At 52.3% G+C, this 17,378-nt stretch overlaps 1 protein-coding gene across 1 annotated transcript in view; it reads left to right on the plus strand.

Annotated features, from left to right (window-relative positions):
* The first annotated feature begins 4,258 nt into the window (after positions 1 to 4,258).
* Positions 4,259 to 17,378, plus strand: part of CDS2 (CDP-diacylglycerol synthase 2) — a 55,679-nt gene continuing 42,559 nt past the window's right edge. Inside the window, exon 1 of the mRNA XM_054997465.1 lies at positions 4,259 to 4,450. Within this exon, the coding sequence (XP_054853440.1) occupies positions 4,388 to 4,450 (63 nt within the window). The 5' untranslated portion in view covers positions 4,259 to 4,387. The remainder of the gene's footprint in view (positions 4,451 to 17,378) is intronic.

Consider the following 17,378-nt stretch of genomic DNA (forward strand, 5'->3'; position numbering starts at 1 on the left):
TTCGCCCTTGCCACAGATCCCCGCCCTTTAGCTCCACCCTTTGGGACTTTTCAACCAATCGTGAGCCGTCATCAAAGCAAAAAAAAAAAAAAAAGCACGACTCGAAGCCCCGCCCACAAGTAAATGGCCTCGTTTTTTCCCGCAAAAAGCCTTCGAACGATCAGAACCCGAGTCCTGTATGGCGTCACAATTAGGTAAACCAATCCGCATTCGCGAATTATTGCTTCCGGTTCTTGTGTCTCAAGGAACCAATCCTGATTAAGCAAAGTTCTGTCTCTTTCCCCTGGCAGGAAAAGGCTTAGTGGGTTAATCGTGGGAACGGTTGGTGCTGCAGGAATGCGACACGTTGGGTAGTTGCAAACGCCAGAGCAGTGTACGCTTTGTTAACGAGCTCTGGGCTTGTCTGGGCATGTCCGCCTGTTGTGTGGCTCATGGGAGACTTGCAAAAGTGCGTTTCGCGGAGTTCTCTACAACGATTTAAAACATGTACTTACATATCGCATCTTTCGTGGGCTGGCCCACATTCACAGCAACAAACCTTGGGGTGCCCGGAGTTACTTGATCTCAGGAGTTTATCCACAGTTTTAATCTCCTGTTAATAAGTATCACTTATACAGTGCTTTAGAGTATTCTAAGCATTTCACGTACATTTATCTTTAATCCTTACAACCTTGCAAGGTAGGTCAGTAGTGCTATTAAAAGATAAAGGCAAGCATCGAGTTATTACTGACTTATGGGGGGACGTTGCATCATGACGTTTTTCTTGGCAGACTTTTTATGTGGTGGTTTTGCTGTACAATAGATGGGATAGGAGCTGATAATTGAGAGTGTCTGATGCTTAGTGTGTGCATGACCGTCAAAATTCAAACCAAAGACTACAGCTCAGCCCTTTGGTTGTCATACTACTCAAGCTCTGTCCCCATGGTGAAGAGATTAGCTTGCAGGTGCAGAGAAAGAAGCAAGGGACGAGTTATTTTTCAGAGGATCCAGGACCCCAGATTTAACCCACAAAAACCATTCTTCCTTTTGAGGATGTGCTTACAGTCTGTCTTTCTCTCTTTTCTATAAAAAGGATGCTGAGAAGCACATAGTAATACAACCAAAATATATTCTAAAAATGAATGTGAAAATAAAAGAAAAACTATTCATTCTGCATTGGAATTCAGTAGTTCCTTGAGATGTCTTTTAAATATTGCTAACTGCTGTTAGGTTCTGCTTGTTGTTCTAATGAGTGCCATTCTTTAGCATCCAGCCTTCTATCTCCTAAGTCTCAGGTCTGGAACCTTAGAAATCCAGAAAACCCTCACTAAGACCTTGCTTCAGCTGTGGCAAGCATGTCCTTGTGTTCTACCAAACCAAAAGTTGACCACAGAACTCAAGTTCATGCTTGTGACCTGCCAGAGGCTTTACAAAAATCCTATTTGCAGCCTGAGTCCTACATGGCTGGTGCCCCTGTGGGATTTCAAATCATGCAGGCCTGAACTATAGCAAGGATATCTGGATTTTCTGTTGCTTACTATATGGCAGGTCTTTGTGCTTGTAATGACTGTAGAGATGAGAATTTCAGCATGTGTAGCATCATGCACTACCCAAGTGGTATTATAAAACCATATATAGCTTTTAAAAAATGTTTCCTCTTTTAGAAAACCCTTTCCATATCAACATCTTCCAGAAAACCTGGGAATTCTGCCTTGCATTGCAAAAGATTAAGAGGCATAGTCTAGGATGTGCATAGACATAACACAGTACACTGTCCTGTTTCTTGGGCCTCACTATAGCTTTCTGTGAACTGACGGTGCAAACTAGATGACATCCAATCCTCTCATGGGGCTACACCATTCATAGGAACATCACTAGTAGGAATAGGGTTACTAATTGACTCACTGAGGAACCGCTAAAAAGTCTGAGAAATCCCAGAGTTGCTCTGAAATATTGAAAATTACTGGTGTAAATTATCCAACTGTATTTGCATGTACCCCACCCCTACTTTTAACCATGTTTGCAAAGCAGCTGTTGAGTAATGTGTTTCCTTTATGAAATGCGCACAGAAAAACACTGATCTGACAGCGCAATGGTAGGCATGCATAGTCTAGTAATAGCACTGGATCCAGTATAATCCCAATGCTCTTAACTGAGTCTGCAAGGGTCAGACAAACTCCATTGAAAGTGGGGAGTACAATGTCCTTCAGGAACTCTGCCTTCCCAACAAGCATCACTTGAATCTTGTCTGGATTCAATTTGTTTGTTTTCAGCCATTTCACCACAGCTGTTAGCTATATATGGCTAACAGCGATATAGCTTAGCTATATATGGCTAAGCTATATAAGATTTCTACTGAATCTTGGGTGGACCTGGATATAGAGTTGAGTGTTGTCTGCATATTGATGACATCCAACTCCATAGCTGTGAATGAGTTCTCCTAAAGGCTTTATGTTGAGGTTGAATAACATGGGAGATAAGACTGCGCCCTGCAGAACCCCGCAAGATAGTTCCTGTTCTGGACATAGCTGATCTCTGACAGCAACCCTTTGAGTCCATTCCATGAGAAACGATTTAAACCAGTCCAAGGCACATCCTTTGATGCCCACTTCTGTCACTATACACCACAACAGGATGGCATGGTCAACTGGGTCAAAGGCTGCAGATAGATCCAGGAGGAGCAATAAGGAGGCATGGCCTTTGTCTATGTTCAGATGGAGATCGTCTGCCAACACTACTATTAGTGTCCTGTGCCCTGGTCTGAATCCAGACTGAAAAGGATCCAGAGCACTAGAGTTATCCAAGAAAATCTGGAGTTGGTCAGCTACTGTTCTTTCAATCACTTCGCCCAGAAAGGGCAGATTAGAGACTAGGCCATAATTGGCCACATCATTTTTGCCTAGGGATGTTTTTTAAATTAGTGGACAGCTAACCGCCTGTTTGAGAGGCTGAGGGAAGGTGTCCTGAGTTAGCAACTGATTTACAATAGACCTCAGTGGTTCACTTATGTGGTCCTTACTTGATTTTAACAGCCAAGATGGGCAAGGGTCGAGCACACAAGTAGTGGCTTTCATAGATGTCAGAATCCTGTTAAGATCTGTCATTGTAATTGGTTCAAGGTAGTCCAAATGTAAGCCAGATGGTGCCTTAAGCATTTCTTCTATCTTGTCTGCATTGCAACTAGCATCAAGATCAGAGTGTATTTGTGCTATTTTATCAGTGAAAAACTTAGCAATGGCCTCACAGCGAATTGTCTGTTGCTGTGACTGTAAAGGTTCAGATTTAGGAGTCAGAAGGTGTCTGGATATCTTCAACAATTGGGACTGTTGTGAACTGGCTGATGCAATAATTACCAAGAAATATAGGGGGGGGGGGGCTTGCCATCTTCATTTCTGCTTTATAGGTCCTCCAGTAGGCTCTGTAGTATGTAGAGCCCATATGTATATGGGATACGGTGAAAGCTTGGCCACCAATGGAGGGTTGCAAGATGTGGCATAATAAAAAGCAACTAAAATAAGTGACTATTGCTTTCTGTACCAAGCAACTTACTCTCAAGGTCTGCTGAGCCAAGTTCTCAAGTGTGAGATCTGCAGGACTGGAGTCCAGTGGTACCTTAGAGACCAACAACATTTCCAAAGTACAAACTTTCCAGAGCCAAAGTTCCCTTTGTCAGATACAGGTAGGAATGGAGATCCCTGAACCTTTATATCTTAGCCAGAGGGTGAGAGGGGTACAAATGTACTGTGCAGCTTGATTATTTATTTTATGTACATCATTTATAGTCCACCTTTCTGGCCGCCACTCAAGGTGGATTACAATAGGTGGGAGGGGTGTTGCAAAGATCAGGATACAAAGGCATAATGGTACAATGCAGTTTATTTAGAACAGAAATTAGCATATGTAGTGTGAGCTGCACGTGAATCCTAGTCTCTGGTAGGCCGCCTCCTGATCTGCTAAAGAACATCGTGCGAAATCAATATTCTCCTCCCACCCTTACGAAGTTAAGCGCTACCTTTAATAAGATTTTGCAGAAGGTGACAGCCGCCAATCTCCCCACCAGCGGAGATGATGCCTCACACGCCGTAACCAATGTACGAAGACAAACCAATCAGAAGGCAGAGTGACCCGCATCCGGGCAACCTATGGCGGAGGCAGCGCTTGGAGAACGTCGCTGTAGTTAAGAGCGAAGGCTGGAGCGCACGAGAGTTAAGCAGGCGAGCCCCGCCCACTCCCTAGTTCCTAGCCTTCTATTGGACAGGTGCCCGTTAGATCCGCCTCGATTCCCGGGCCTGGCAGGCTTGTAGGGTGGCTCGCGCTGCTGCTTCTGCTGCTGCCTGTTTGCTGCGCGGTGGAGAGCGGAAGGTGCGGCTTGTGCAGGCGCAGCGCCTGTTGCCGGGGCCCCTCCAAAATGTCTGAGCTTAGGCAGAGGCTCGGCCGGGATGCTGACGGACAGCTCGACTCCGAGGAAAAGGTAGCCAAGCAGGCACGCAGGCAGGAGGCTTGCCCCAAAAGAAAAGATTGCGAACGCAATGGAGAGAGGGGGAGGAAGGTTGCACAGGGATGCTGGGGAGTGGCTTGCAGAGTTTGCACGGGTCGGGGGTGTTTCGTGGGAAGAGGTGACGGTTGTTCCGGGGGGGGGGGAAGAAACCCCGACAATAGAGGTTTTGTTGAAAGGGTGATCTTGCCATGCAGAGGCTTGCTACCGCCACTTGTTCACCTGGGGAGTACTTGTAACGGATGCTGGGCTTTCAGTGCGTTGCCAGCAGTTTCCAAAATAGCAGCGTCTCGGTGAGTCTGTATGCGAGCAAGCAGCCCTCCCTCTTTCTCTTCTATGCGAAGCCTGTCAAATGTCCCATCTTTAAATCGGCGTACTCAACGTGTAATTCAGACCACTTGAAGATTCAGTCCTGTTGCAACATGCGAACACGGATCTTGAAAGAAGAAATTCAAAACGTCCCTTCTATAATCGATTTGCATTATTTCTGTGTTTCTATCAAGACTTAGTTTGTGACTCACGACGACTGGAACGGCAGTGATTTTTTTTCTGAGCTAAAAACCAAGAAGGCTTGTTTCTCCGGCTGAACATTCTGCAATGCACTGGGAAATCTAGCTTTTGTCTGCAGTTCCGGTTTCTGATTGCCCTTGCCTTAAATGCTTCTTAAAAGCCACCTTAAATAAACAGTTCTAAATTACGCCTACATTTTTCTCTGTAGGGCAAACATGCATCTCCAAGCTTTGAGTTTATGCTTGCTTTCTTGAGAGTAAGCTTCTTTAAATACAGTGGGACTGACTTCTCAGTACACATGCACAAATTAAGACATGGTTCATCTCAGGCTGATGGTTATGCTCTTTGGTGTCAGCGGTTACCTTATACTGGTATAGCTGGATGTTCTGCCCCCGAATGCTTGCAACGAACCTACGCAACTGTATAAGGGTATCTGAAGTGTACTTAATCCTAAATGAGCTGAAATGAGTATAGTGCAAGAGGGATGTAGAAAAATTATGATGGATGTTACCTTGTCAGTAATGCCATGATTGAAAAATCTGTCTTCCCCCTGTGCCAAGGTCTCCTTCAAGGATAACCTGGCTGATGTTTGCCTAAGCTGAGGAACTGTATCTGGAAATGAAAAGAGGATGCAGGACAAACTGGGATTTGAACGTTGGTACAGAAATTGAGCTACAGATTAGATAGTCCCCAGTTTAAACCTTGCCTTTGTTGTGGGCATCATTAAATGGCTTTATGCTCAACTCCCATTGTCTGCTTGGGGGTAATATTAGCTGGTCTGTTTTACAAGGTTGAGGGGAGGACTAGTGAGATTTATTTATTTATTATTTATTTTATCATATTTATATTCCGCCCTCCCCGCAAGCAGGCTCAGGGCGGATAACAGCATTAAAAACATTTAAAACATTTCATTAAACATTATCATAAAACATTAAAAGCATAATATAAAGATAATGTCTGTGAAGCTCTTTGAATATTCTAAAGCACCATATAATGTGCTAAGTATTCTTATTTTGCTGTACTGGGAATATTTTCATTGACCATTCATGCAGTATGTGACTTCGAGTCCCAGCAGAGCCGTGGGTCTGCTAGGGTGCCTTGATCAAGTCTCCACTAATCTAGTTTTTCTGTTACTTGTAGTTAATAACAGAGCTTAAGTGCAAAGGATTGTGTGAGTTCCCTGCCATGAAACTCTGAGATAGAGAGGATGTGCCTTTAGAAACAATGCCTAATTAATGAAAGATCAGCTTTCAACAAACATTTGCATGTCCAGGATGTACATGGAAATTGCCAAACAGGTTTGGAATGGGGGGGAGGCAGAACTCAAATGCCAGGGTGAGGGTTAAAAAAAAAAAAACCCTTGCAACTGTAAGTGCAGTCTGCTTCAGTGAATTGGAAGGCTATGTTGCTGCTCCATCTGCTTCTGATAAGTATTTCTCAAGGTGTAGCACAGAACAATATTTGGCCCTGCCCAAAGGGCTCTCAGCAGGGCTTTTTTTCTAGGAAAAGAGGTGGTGGAACTCAGTGGTGGAACTCAGGACCACACAATGACGTCACTTTGGGTTAGCTGGAACAACGGGGGAGTTTTTAAAAGTTTAAATCACCCTTGGTGAAAATGTTCACATGGCCAGTGGCCCCGTCCCCTGATCTCCGGACAGAGGGGAGTTTAAATTGCCCTCTGCGCCGCTCCAGTGGCGCGGAGGGCAATCTAAACTCACCTCTGTCCGGAGATCGGGGGCAGGGCCACCAGCCACGTGACCATTTTCAAGAGGTGCCAGAACTACGTTCCACCGCATTCCTGCTGAAAAAAAGCCCTGGCTCTCAGCATTGCTAGAGCAGCTCTTAAGATTTTCCTTGCTGTTCTTTTCTGGGCCAGCTTGAGTGTGTAAGTTACCCAAGGTGGCTTTTTAGGTACCATTATTTTCTTATTTAGTACATTTTCATTTTGCACTTCCATCAAGGAACTCCTCTCTTCTGTTTAGTCTGTCCACAACCCTGTGAGGAAGGTTAGGCCAACAGAGAGCAATTGTCCCAAAGTCACCCTACATCTGTGGTAGAGTGGGGACTTGAACCTGGGTCTCCCAGATCCTAGCCTGACACCCTACCGCTACACCACATGGGCTTTCAATAAGTTTAGAGAAGCACTAGACCATGAGGTGAGGTGTGCCTGGAATCTCATGCATCGTTCTGGAGGATACTGGAGCCCAGCTCTTGGGGCATTATGCTGCTGCAACCTGGTCTCTGCTGCAACTGGATGAGTGTGTTAAGAGGAGGTTGTGTCCCATCATCTCCTGCACCATTGAAAGACTACCTGGGGCACACATTTTGGATTGTATCAGGCACCTAACTTGAAATAGCAAAATACCTTGGACTGCATAGCCGTAAATGCTGAATTACCACTTTTTGAGTGGTGCGGGTAAATAGAAAAATATTCTCTTCCTGTAGAAAAGATAACCAGGGAGAAGTATGAAATGAACCCCTCTGTCTGACATTCTAGCTTTCTACGTGTAGGGTGTTTCACCTTTCCCTTTTGCAGCTCTCCCTAGAAGTGGTCCAGCCCAAGCTTTGCCACTGTTTTTTAAGGCATAGCCCTTTGATGTAGGAGAGAGCCATCTAGCATGTAGTTTTCCAAATCATTCTGAGAGCAGTAGAGAGGAAACTTACGAAGACATGGTCATATGTTTCAAACGTTGATATGATTTCCCTTTATATCCCAATCACATGTGTTTACATTGGAGCAAAGTCTCACTGAGTCGTGGAACATTTTCTTCAGTGAATGAAAATAGGCAGCCTTGCTGTTACAAAATTGCATGCCCTGGTAGTTAATTAAATAAGAACAATCTCTTTTTTTGGAAAGGAACTTTGATACCTTGCAGCTGGTGGGAACTCAAATGATGGACTCAGCATTTGCTGACATACTGGGGGAGGGGTTTTTACAGCATCACTTCTCTTAACAGCAACAAAAGAGGACATGAAGTGTGCTATCTATTAGAATTAAAAAAAAAACCTTCAATAGATATTTAAAGGGCTATGTTGATAGGTGTGGGAGCCCTCTGACAAAAGTTCATTGCTGGGTACAGAACCGCATAAGCTGGTGGTGTCATTGCAGTCTGCTGTATGTTTATGGCAAAGATGGCTCAAGGACTTCTTTAAAAATAGCACTTAATTTCCATTGGGACCTCTATTAATTGTACTTGAACATCGTGAGCACTTGCTTCCTGTTAGAAAAACCTGGCCTTTATAGTACTTTGCTTTCCCTGATACAACTTTAAATAACGCAGTAGCCAAGGAATATCCTTGCTAATTGCTGAGCTACTAACAGCCTCCTTTGATGTTGAACATGACAACTTTTCAATCCTGTACAACAGCCTGTTTCAAACTTGGTATCCTGGACCCCTTCTCCATATTGGTGCTGTAGAATTGGAGCAGGTGGCTGCAGACGATGCAGGAAAGTATCTTGTGTGCACTCAGTCCATGCAAGGTGCTGTCCAGATCTGTTGGGCCTCTGCACTGCTCTGTATAAATTAAGAGCTTGTCTTGACCTAGGACACTCTTCTGTGGCTGCACAAGAAGGCCCCTGCCAGGGAAAGGTCTGTGACGTCTTTCAGGGAAACTGGTCTGCTGTTCCTCATCCTTAATGAGGAATCTCCAAGAAGCTTCTGAGGAGTCTCAGGGTTCCCTGGGACATAGTCTTGGAGGTCTTCTGCTGGCATTCCTGTTCTGCAGTGTTGACAGACAAGTAGGCAAAATAGGGGTCATTTTGTTGAAAAAGAACTGCAGGAACTCATTAGCATATCTCATTAGCATTTGCCACACCCCATGATATCACCGGAAGTGTGTCAGAAGGCAACACCCACCCCTCAGGCCCCTTTCCCCCAAAATCTCCAGGTATTCCCTGAAAATAAAGCAGAATGGACTCAAAGCAGCTTACCCTCCTCTGGAGAGCCAGCCCCAGCAGCCCAGCTTGCACTCACTCTCTCTCTCTCTCGCTCACGAATGAAAATAAAGCAGCAGAATGAATTGAAGCAGCTTACCCTCCTTTGGAGATCCAAGCCCAGCTTGCACTGGATCGTGCGCTCTCTCTCTCTCTCTCTCTCTCTCTCTCTCTCACTCACTCACTCACTCACTCACTCACACGAGAATGAAAATAAAGCAGCAGAATGAATTGAAGCAGCTTACCCTCCTTTGGAGATCCAAGCCCAGCTTGCACTGGATCGTGCTCTCTCTCTCACTCACTCACTCACTCACTCACACACATGAGAATGAAAATAAAGCAGCAGAATGAATTGAAGCAGCTTACCCTCCTTTGGAAATCCAAGCCCAGCAGTCCAGCTTGCACTCATGAATGAATGAATGAAAATAAAGCAGCAGAATGAATTGAAACAGCTTAGCCTCCTTTGGAGGGGAGGCAGAGGAAAAGGAATTGTGGGCGGGGCCAAAACCCACGTGACCAATTTTCAGCTCTACCGGAACGCTGTTCCAGTGCGTTCTCCCTCCAAATGAGCCCTGGGGCTTGGACTTGGGAAGTCTCTCTCCCCTCCCCTGAAAGTTCACCTTGAGTCTTTGCTCCTTCCTTCCCAATGTTGTCTTCAGCTTTTTCATTTCAAAGAAGTAATATATTGTATTACTATTTTTAATGCTTCTGTTGTTGTTTTTGTAGTGGTTCGGTTTATTTGCTGAAATGTTAATGTGCTTTTGTTTTTGTTCATTTTGCTCTGTTTTTGTGTTTACTGCTTTTATGGTCCGTTAGCTGTTTTCTGTAGTATTTTGTAGAAAGACAGGATTAAAATATTTTAAATATTCCATGGTTTTTTCTTGAGGTCATTTATCTGGCCAGTCTCAAAATCTAATTCAGCATCCAAGTTTGCATTCTTGCAATGCATGCATAAAATGGATTCATGCAGAATGTGGATATCTGAAGGTCAGCAATTGTATGTCAGCTTTTTGCAATGGGAAGCTGTTTTCTAAGTTCATTCCTAAAGTTTATCCATGTGTGATATTGCACTAGTCTTGAGTGTGGGTTGTGTTTTTTTTTGCAGGAATTGACAGTCTTGTTTTGTTTTAAAATTGGTGTAGTATAGTTTTGCTGTTATAATCTGCTTTGAGATCAACCAAAATAGCTGGGTTTTAAAAGTGAAACAAGGATATGTACTTCTGCCCCAGACCTGAAGATAAATACTCATACATGGCTTGTGGACAGGATTTTAGGATGGGGCAGAGCTTCAGTTCTGGTTAGAGGTAAGCTATAAAGTTCTGCTGCCAGTCCTGTTTATTCCAAGGACTTTTTACCAAAGCAACCCTTTGAGGGATTGTGTAGACCTTCCTTTTAAAATTGTAGTTTTGACTTGCAACATAGTACTATAGAGGCTGCTGCTCGATCATTGTGCTTTCAAGCTAATTGGTGCATTGTGAACAGCTGCTTTGGGCACTGGTCACTTGTTCTTATCTTGTTTATTTCTGAGCTTTGTATAGAAATGTCAAACTGTGTCTTTGTGTGTGTGCATGTGTAAATATATGCAACTGAGGATTCTGACCATATATGTGCTGAATTGAATGCTAGTCCATAAAATATTATTCGTTAAGACTATGGTACTCTTTGAGTTGCAGAGAGCCACACTCACAATTATCATCAACAAAAGGAGCCATATTTACTTCTACCCAGGGCATGATGCCTGCTCCCCAGGGAGGCTTGCAGCATATCCATTCCTCTGGCAATAGCTGTTTTACTGCCAACCACAACTATGGCCAACCACAAACCCTATCAGGCAAGGACTGTGCCCCATTTTCCTGAAATATGGGGCAGGTGCCACATTGGGTAACGATGCTCAGAAGAAACCACAAATGGCATGTCAGAAGAGCCATGTGTGGCTTCTCAGCTACTGAATGAGTATCACTGTTGTAAAAGTTCTGTTAGCCTTTTTTGTTTTGGCAAATTGTGGTTTCCTTTGGGCTTGCTTTGGCACAGTTCTACTCCAAAGGTAGAATTCTGTCGGCTGTAACCAGAGGGGATTGACTTTCAAGGCCCGTTCTTGCTGCCCTGAAGTCTTCCTCCTGAACTCTCTTGAGTTCGTTGCTTCTTCCTCAGTTGCTTCTTCCTGTGGGCATCAAGATGTGATGTGTGCAGGATGTTGGCAGGATGTTGTGCAGAACTTGCTAGGGAAAATTTCCCTACGGAGCCAGTATTTGTTGTTGTTGTTTTAGCTTTCGTTTATGTCCAGGAGGCAAACAAGGTGAAAGTTGAAAATCAGCCTTGCCCTGTAGAAATAGCTTAATGGTCATACCAGATAAATAATTGTCTGCTGTTGCTTCCTGGAATATTAAATTAGTATTGATAGCATCATTGGAGTGCTATAAGCACACACACACTGCTCAAACCTGTCAGGCCGTGGCACGCCCCCTGGCGACGGGTCGGGGTGGGGCGGTCCCGGCGGGTCCGTGCTGGTAGCCTGGAGCGGCTGGGCGGGTCCCCAAGGAAGCGTGGAGGCTCTTTCACGGGCGGCCTCAGACTAGGGCGGCCCTTGTCTGACCGGCGGGCCGGTCAGCACGTGGCTCCACCCGGCCGGCTGCGCCTTAACCTTCAGGGCAGCCAGCTGACAAATGGCAGGGTGCTCGCCTTAGGATGCCGGGCTCCTGCTATGTCTCTTTCCGTACCTTCCCCCTCGGCCTGCCTCCAGAGCCTCCTTAAATACTTTCCCCTCTCCAGCTCCACCCTCATCCCCGAGTGCTTCCGCCCACCATCAATCCCAACACCTGTGCCACCTGCATCCCAGCCCATTGTGCCCACCTCCCTCTGCCCCGTTGGTGGGCTGCTAGCCGGGCTGTCTCGCTCTCCCCCAATGCCTCTTGCCCTCCTCCCTCCTGCCCTGTGATGGACGGCGGGCCAGGCCCCTGACGGGGCGATCTGGCCCTTCCCCGGGCCGCCCTCCAATCACAGGCTGGCTTGCTCCTCCCTCCCCCCTGCTGGCCCCGGCCGCCATCCCGCTCGGCCGAGGGCGCCTGCGCCGGCGTCCGGCCGCCCGGCGCAGCCTCGCCCCGCTCGCTGCGGCCTTCCCCGCGGCCCGGACGGGGCCGTCGCCGCCAGAGCGCTGACCGCGCCGGCCGCCGCTTCTGCGTGCGCCCGCTGTCGTGGCCGCTCGGGCTCCTCTCCTCCGGTGCGGCGGCGGGCGGCGGCGCAGCGACGGCGCAGCCGCTGGGGCCTTCTCCCACCGGTGGAGCCTCGTCCTTGGCCTCTCCCGCCCGGTAGGTGGGTTCTGCGTCGTCGGGGGGGTGGGGGTGGGGGGAGTCCGAGGCCGGCGTGTCGGGCCTCGGACACACCCCCCCTCTTCGCGTTGCGTTGGGCGTGGCTTCTCCGGCGAACATCCGGGACAGGAAGTCGGCGTTGACATGCTGTTTCCCCGGTCTGTGCCGGATCGTAAAGCTGAAGGGTAGAAGAGCCAGATACCATCTTAGCACGCGTGCATTGTGATCTTTAAGCCGGGACATCCAGACCAGGGGGGCGTGGTCCGTCACGAGGGTGAAGGGGTTATTAGCGAGGTAATATTGCAGCGCCCCGACAGCCCACTTGACAGCGAGGGCCTCTTTTTCCACGACCGCGTAACGGCGTTCAGCTGGTTGGAGCTTCCTGCTGATGAACAGGACTGGGTGCTCCTGTCCGCCGTGGTCCTGGGACAGGACGGCCCCGAGCCCGCTATCGGATGCGTCCGTCTGAAGAATGAAGGGCCGGTCGAAGTCGGGGTTGCGCAGGACTGGTGACCCGGACAGAGCGGCTTTGAGGTCGAGGAAGGCTTGTCGCCGGGGCGGCGTCCACTGGATCTGGTTGGGCTGGTCTTTGCGCAGGCAGTCCGTAAGGGGGCTGGCTCGGCTGGCGTACTGTGCGATAAATTTACTGTAGTAGCCGACCAGCCCCAGAAACCCCCTAAGCTGCTTCTTGGATTTTGGCAGGGGGCATGCCTCCAGTGTCGCCACCTTGTCCGGGAGGGGCCTCAGCTGCCCCCGCCCCACGAGGAACCCGAGGTATTTCAGCTCCTGGAAACCCAATCGGCTCTTGGTGGGGTTGGCCTTCAGCCCTGCGTCCCGGAGGGCTCGTAACACTTGGCGGAGATGGCGGAGGTGGGATGGCCAGTCAGGGCTGTAGACTAAGATGTCGTCTATGTAGGCGGTGGCGAAACCTTGGCACTGGGCCAGCGCCCGGTCTACCAGCCGCTGGAAGGTGGCGGCGGCCCCGTGCAACCCAAAAGGCATGACCTTGAACTCGAACAGCCCTTGGGGGGTGGCGAAAGCCGTTTTCTCGCGGTCTCCCGGGGCCATGGGAACCTGCCAGTATCCTTTGGTTAGGTCCAGCGCCGAAAGATAGCGAGCCGCGCCTAGCTGATCGATTAGTACCTCGGCCCGGGGCATGGGGTACGCGTCGAACTTTGCGACCTTGTTTACCTCCCTGTAGTCGACGCAGAACCTCACGGACCCATCCGGCTTCGGGACCAGCACAATGGGACTGCGCCACTCGCTGTGTGAGGGTTGGATTACCCCCAGGCGTAGCATTTCTTCCACCTCTCGGGCCACGGCCTCCCATTGCTTCCGGGGGAGGGGCCTCCAGGTTGCCCGGGCCACTTGGCCGGGGTCTGTGGGAATCCGGTGCTCAGCCAGGTGGGTGCGTCCTGGACGGGTGGAAAAACAGCCGGGCAAGTCCTTCAGCAGCGCCCGGAGTTGCTGCCGCTGGTGGGGTTCCAACGCCTCGTCGAGCCCTGGCGTGTTTCCCTCCGGCTGGCGGTCTGTCCACGGGAGCTCCCCCGTTGGCGGGTCCAGTGGGTCGTCCGCGAGTCGGCAGGTGCCGGAGGATCGCTCTTGCCACTCCTTGAGGTCGTTGATGTGCAGGCGTTTGGACTGACGGGGGGAGGCGCCACACTGGACCTCATAGGAATGGGACCCCAATACCCTCTTGACCTGGAAGGGACCCCGCCATGGGTCACCGTGGTGCCCGGGCCCGAACACGCGGCGGTTGACCAGGACCCGATCCCCCTCCTTGAAGGTTCTCAGCCGGGTCCCGCGATCGTACCGGGCCTTCTGGGCCGCCCGGGCCTTCTCCAGATTCTGCCCGGCCAGGGTCCGGGCTGCTTCTAATCGTTCCTGGAGCTCCTTCATATATTCAGGGGCGGGCCTCCCTGGGGGTTCTGACGACTCGGCCCGTCGCCCCTCCATCACTTCCAGGATCCCCCGAGGGTTACGCCCATATATTAATTCAAAGGGGGTGAAGCCGGTGGATGCTTGAGGCGATTCGCGGACCGCGAACAGCAAGGGGTCCACGAAGAGGTCCCATTGGGCTGGGCGGTCGTGGGCCAGACGCCGCAGCATCTGTTTGAGCGTTTGGTTGAACCGCTCCACTAGGCCATCTGTCTGCGGGTGGTATATGGAGGTGAAGATCTGCCGTACTCCCATGGTGCGGCATAACTGACGGGTTACAGAGGCCGTAAACGGGGTGCCACAATCCGTGACCAGCTCCTTGGGGATGCCCACCTGCGCGAAGAATCGTACCAGGGCGCGCGTCACGCCGGGCGCCTGCATCGTCCGCAGGGGTATGGCCTCCGGGTACCGGGTGGCGTAATCCACCAGGACGAGGACGAACCTGCATCCCCGGGCGGTCCGCGGCAACGGGCCTATGAAGTCCATAGCCACTCTCTCGAAGGGGGTGCGGATCACGGGCAGTGGTGCCAAGGGAGCCCGCGGGGGCGGCCGACCCGCTGTTCGCTGGCAGACCTCGCAGGTGCGGCAGTAGTCCTTCACGTCTCGGGACACCGAGGGCCAGAAGAATCGGGCCAGCACCCGGGCCAGGGTGTTAGCAGGTCCCTGGTGTCCGGCCCAGCTGTGGTCGTGCGCATGGGCGAGTATACGTGGTCGATAGCCTTGGGGGGCCAGAAGCTGTCGGACTTCGCTACCCCTGGCCCTCGTGACGCGGAACCACACGCCCCCTTCCTGGATCACCCGAGGTACTCTCCCAGCCCGCCTGCCATCCATCACGACCCCCTCACTCACCGCCACGGCGTCTCGGAGCCCACCTAACGTGGGGTCGTCCGCTTGGCGAGCGATGAAACTGGGGTCCGTCGACCAATCCTGGGCGTTCGGGTCTGCTGTGGGGTCGTTCACCGTGGAGGGTCCCTCCCTCGGGTCCTCCGCGGGCAAGGCTTCCTCGGGTCCGCGTGCAGCCTGGAGGTGGTGGTGGAAGCTGGGGGCATCGCGGCCCAGGAGAACAGGGTAGGGCAGGGCCGGTACTCGGGCTAGCTCTACCTCCCAGGTCTGTCCGCGGCAGGTCAGAGGCACTCGTACCACCGGGTAGGTCTCCGAGTGGCCATGGAAGCAGGCCACGGCCGTCGAGCGGACGATGGGTAAGTGGGGCGGTAGCAGGCGTGTGCGGATCATTGAAATAGAACTGCCGCTATCCAAGAAGGCGGACAGGCGCCGCCCTGCCACTTCTACCATCACTATCAGCGGCGGCGGCCTTGGCGGGCGGGCCGTCACCGGGTAGGCTTCTTCCCAGCCGGCGTCACACTCCATGAGCGGACAGTCGCGGATGAAGTGGCCCCGCTGGCCGCACTTAAAGCACGGGCCCCGGTCTTCGGGGTCGCGGGAACTCTTTGGGGCGGCCTCCGGTCCGGGCCCGGCCAGGGGTCGGCCCCAGGCCCCCTCCCGACCGGGGAGCAGCGGGGGTGCCCGAGAAGCCCCCGGTCGCGGCCCCGACGCCTCCCGGGCTCCGGACCTGGCCCTCCCCGGGCGCGGGTTGTCCAGAGGCCGGGGGGAGGACCCGGTGGTCCTTGTTCCTGGGCCCGTGTCCCGGGGGGCCTCGCGTGGGTCTGCCGCCGCGGCGAAGTTTTCTAGGAGGGCCGTGGCTTCCTTCAGACTCGCGGGGTGGCTGCAGGCTACCCACTGTCGGGCTTTGGGGGGGAGGATATTGAGCAATTGCTCCAGGACCACTTGATCCACGATCTTCTTCTCGCCCTCCAAGGTGGGCTTCAGCCACCGGTAGGCGGCATCCCTTAGCGCATTGATCAGGGCTCTGGGCCGCTCGACCTTTTTGTAGGTGATGGACCTGAACTTCTGACGGTAGGAGTCGGGTGTCACCTCATACCGGTCGAGAATAGCGGCCTTCAGCACCCGGTAGTCAGCGCTCTCCTCCTTGGGTAGGGCCCTCAGGGCCGCCTGGGCCTCTCCCGTCAGATAAGGGCCAATGATGAATGCCCACTGGTCTCGGGGCCACTGGGCGGCTTCCGCTGTGCGCTCGAATGCCTCCAGGTAGGCATCTATCTCGTCGGCCTCTCCCAGCTTGGTCAGCTGAAAGGGGGCCCCCCGCATGGGGCCGAGGACCGAAGCGGCGGGTCCGGCCCCCAGGGTCTGGGCCAGTCCACGGAGCAATGTGGCCTGTGACTCTTGCTGCTGTGCCGTCAGGTCCCGCAGGAGCCGCACTTGCTGCTCGGCCATCCATTGGCTGAGCTGGCCCAAGTCCAGGGCCGTCGGGGCCGCGGGCTGCCCGGCCCCGCCCGCTGCTGCAGCAGCTGCTTGGTCCATGGGAGTGCCCTCCGTCTGTACCGCCTCGGAGTCAAGCCTGGGCCGGCCGAAGGTTGCCGGGCGCAGATAGGTGCGAGGCCTCGTCCACCCGGGCGGGGTCGGGAGGTGGGGTCGCGGGCGCCTCACAGCAGGGTCAGTGCCAGCATTCTCCACCACGATGTCAGGCCGTGGCACGCCCCCTGGCGACGGGTCGGGGTGGGGCGGTCCCGGCGGGTCCGTGCTGGTAGCCTGGAGCGGCTGGGCGGGTCCCCAAGGAAGCGTGGAGGCTCTTTCACGGGCGGCCTCAGACTAGGGCGGCCCTTGTCTGACCGGCGGGCCGGTCAGCACGTGGCTCCACCCGGCCGGCTGCGCCTTAACCTTCAGGGCAGCCAGCTGACAAATGGCAGGGTGCTCGCCTTAGGATGCCGGGCTCCTGCTATGTCTCTTTCCGTACCTTCCCCCTCGGCCTGCCTCCAGAGCCTCCTTAAATACTTTCCCCTCTCCAGCTCCACCCTCATCCCCGAGTGCTTCCGCCCACCATCAATCCCAACACCTGTGCCACCTGCATCCCAGCCCATTGTGCCCACCTCCCTCTGCCCCGTTGGTGGGCTGCTAGCCGGGCTGTCTCGCTCTCCCCCAATGCCTCTTGCCCTCCTCCCTCCTGCCCTGTGATGGACGGCGGGCCAGGCCCCTGACGGGGCGATCTGGCCCTTCCCCGGGCCGCCCTCCAATCACAGGCTGGCTTGCTCCTCCCTCCCCCCTGCTGGCCCCGGCCGCCATCCCGCTCAACCGAGGGCGCCTGCGCCGGCGTCCGGCCGCCCGGCGCAGCCTCGCCCCGCTCGCTGCGGCCTTCCCCGCGGCC

This window comes from Eublepharis macularius, chromosome 14 (genome assembly GCF_028583425.1).
Source record: "Eublepharis macularius isolate TG4126 chromosome 14, MPM_Emac_v1.0, whole genome shotgun sequence".
NCBI lineage: Eukaryota > Metazoa > Chordata > Lepidosauria > Squamata > Eublepharidae > Eublepharis > Eublepharis macularius.